Source organism: Engraulis encrasicolus, chromosome 2, assembly GCF_034702125.1.
Source record: "Engraulis encrasicolus isolate BLACKSEA-1 chromosome 2, IST_EnEncr_1.0, whole genome shotgun sequence".
Classification (NCBI taxonomy): Eukaryota; Metazoa; Chordata; class Actinopteri; order Clupeiformes; family Engraulidae; genus Engraulis; species Engraulis encrasicolus.
In genome coordinates this window covers 1,520,001-1,522,500 of record NC_085858.1, presented here as the reverse complement: position 1 = coordinate 1,522,500, position 2,500 = coordinate 1,520,001, and the positions used below count along the sequence as shown (strand labels likewise).

The 2,500-nt window shown below is 42.0% G+C and overlaps 1 protein-coding gene across 1 annotated transcript in view; it reads right to left on the bottom strand.

The window, feature by feature from the left end:
* The window catches only part of si:ch211-250n8.1 (uncharacterized), a 19,941-nt gene that overhangs the window by 12,541 nt on the left and 4,900 nt on the right, over positions 1-2,500 (bottom strand). The window contains exons 7-8 of the mRNA XM_063219485.1: positions 1,689-1,724; positions 1,338-1,390 (exon numbers count right to left, since the gene is read on the bottom strand). Coding sequence (XP_063075555.1) covers positions 1,338-1,390; positions 1,689-1,724 — 89 coding nt within the window. The remainder of the gene's footprint in view (positions 1-1,337; positions 1,391-1,688; positions 1,725-2,500) is intronic.

The window sequence follows — 2,500 nt, the reverse complement described above, 5'->3', positions numbered from 1 at the left end:
ATTATGGCTCTCTTTTCACTTGTGTTTCTAAGATGTGTCACAGGTCGAGTTCAAGGTGAGTGGCTGAAGTAGCACATCAGTAAAGATGAGGGCAGGTTGTTCACCCAGTAAGGATTTTTGATAAGGAGCATCAGTCGCATTTGTCGGTTGTTGGGGGTTCCAAGACGGTATCGTGAAGACGAAATTCGAAACAAACCAGCTGGTGAAAGTCAGGTCAACTGCAGCGCTATTCAGCCTCAGCACCAGGAGGGCCGAAAAGGAATAGTCACTGGCTTTTTGATGACCACGTAAAATGATACAAATATTATAAATACAATACAAAATAGCCTACCGGATTCTATTCAATTTTAAGTCCGTTTCTGGGCCGCGGGATGTTTTTTAAAAGGCCTAATCTGGCCCATGGGATGTTGGTTAAACATGCCTGCTTGATAGTCACATAGTATGTTATATGTGGCAGCCTAGTGGGTAAGGAGAAAGGAGATTGGCTTTAGATCATAGGGTTGCAGGTTTGAATCCCACCATTACCAATCCCTTCCCTCCTCCATGTCTGAGCTACCCGGCGATGAGCAAGGCACATAACCCCACATTGCTCCAGGGACTGTAACCAATACCCTGTACATAACTATACATTGCTTTGGATAGACGCATTAGCTAAGACTAATGTAATATGTCTATGCCATGCTACTGTATTATGGTGTAGAGTGGCTCACATTATGTATTGTCCTGGTCAGTGGTGAAAAGAATGTGTGTTATTGCTCTCTGGGAGAAAGTAGTCACAGCACCATACTGCACCACACCACATGTATCAGGGAGTAACGGCAGTAGACTAATACTGTGCTGTATACATCTGCAAGACTGTTAGCTTTGCTGGTAGCTACTGTAGGTGTTTGGACAGAGCTGCTTCCTGCTTGTTCGACAGTTCAGTTCTATGTTGACATTGTACTGTATGTCAAGGCCATATAGACACAGCCGTATAACTGTCAGGGGTGTTTGACTAGTCACGTATATGACGGCCATACTGAGACAGGGTTTAACCCATTGGTGCTGTATGCTGCGCATGTGCAACATTGACCCAGGCTCCTAGAGCTGCATGGACGCTTATGAGATTTGTGTTTGATTTTGTTTTAAATTGTGGCTATGATAGGCTCGTCTAAGATTTCTAGAGCCTCATGCGAGCTCACCAAGTTGAGCTGAAATGCACGAAGGGTCTGCGTGAGAGCCGGGCTAGTGTTTGAGTGCTCTGTCACTCGTCATCAGAGCATTCCGAAGGTGTTTAAGGTTGCGTCCACAGTGGCTAGGGTCGGAGGTCAGAGAGGGCCATAGCCATGACAACTCACCTCAACACCATACCCAGCTGGCGACAGGGCACAGCCTCATAGGTCTCACACACCTGAAACAGAACACACACATCATTAGGACCCTCTGACACACACTGACAGGAGAATGCTTTTCAGCACAAGACAAGGCAAGAATAAAATGATGATGTTAATGTGCTGTAGTAGAACAAATTACTTTTGCGGGATATTGAAGTTTCTCAAAGTTTAAGTCACCAGGGCTTAACATCGCCACACCTTTACTGGAACTGGTCTTACAGCATTATCACCACAGTGGCTATTATCAACTAGTTTATGACAGTATATTTGAATGTTAGTATGATATTGCTACTGGGGTGAGATACCGCTACTTACAGGGAGCAGCCAGCTCTCATCTAGGAAGCTGCAGTTCTGGTGAACATAAAGACAATATGGACATACATGTAAGGCAGAACATTAGTTATAACATCTCGAGACAACATGCATATAAGGCAGACAGAGCATATTTACAAAATCTCAAGACAATATGCACTAGGGCTGGGCGGTTCTGGAAAAAATGTGTATCACGGTTTTCTTGATGAAAATTAATATCACGGTTCTCTGCACGATTTTTTTTCATAAACTGCGATTTTCCCCCGCATCTTAATGTTTCTGAAGAAAAGGCTGAAATTAAATTTAATAATGAGATAAAATCCTGAATTTCAATTAATCTCCATTTCTATTTTAATCACTTTTTTGAAAAAAATAAAATAAAAAAAACCCTTCTCTCATCAAAAAGTGAACCTTCCTTGTGTAGGTGAAAACCGTTATCACGTTTTTTAACGGTATACCGCCCAGCCCTAATATGCACATACAGGTAAGGCTTATAACATCTCGAGACAATATACACATAAGGCAGAGCATATTTCTAGCATCTCAAGACGATCTTCAAACCAGGACTGATGATAGGTGAAATGTGATATATGTAAAAGCGCAGCCTAACAAGAAATTAAATTCCAAGGCTTTGATTGTAGACCCATCAGGGTTACTCTACAAGAACTCTGCTCTTTGTTCTCTTGTCATGTCAGACAGTATTCACATCAATACCGTATTCATATTTTATTTACATTTTCGTCTAAATAAACTCCCTTACAAATACACCCTACGCTACTATTGTAAAGTACAGTAGTAAATGTTGAGCTTGGATT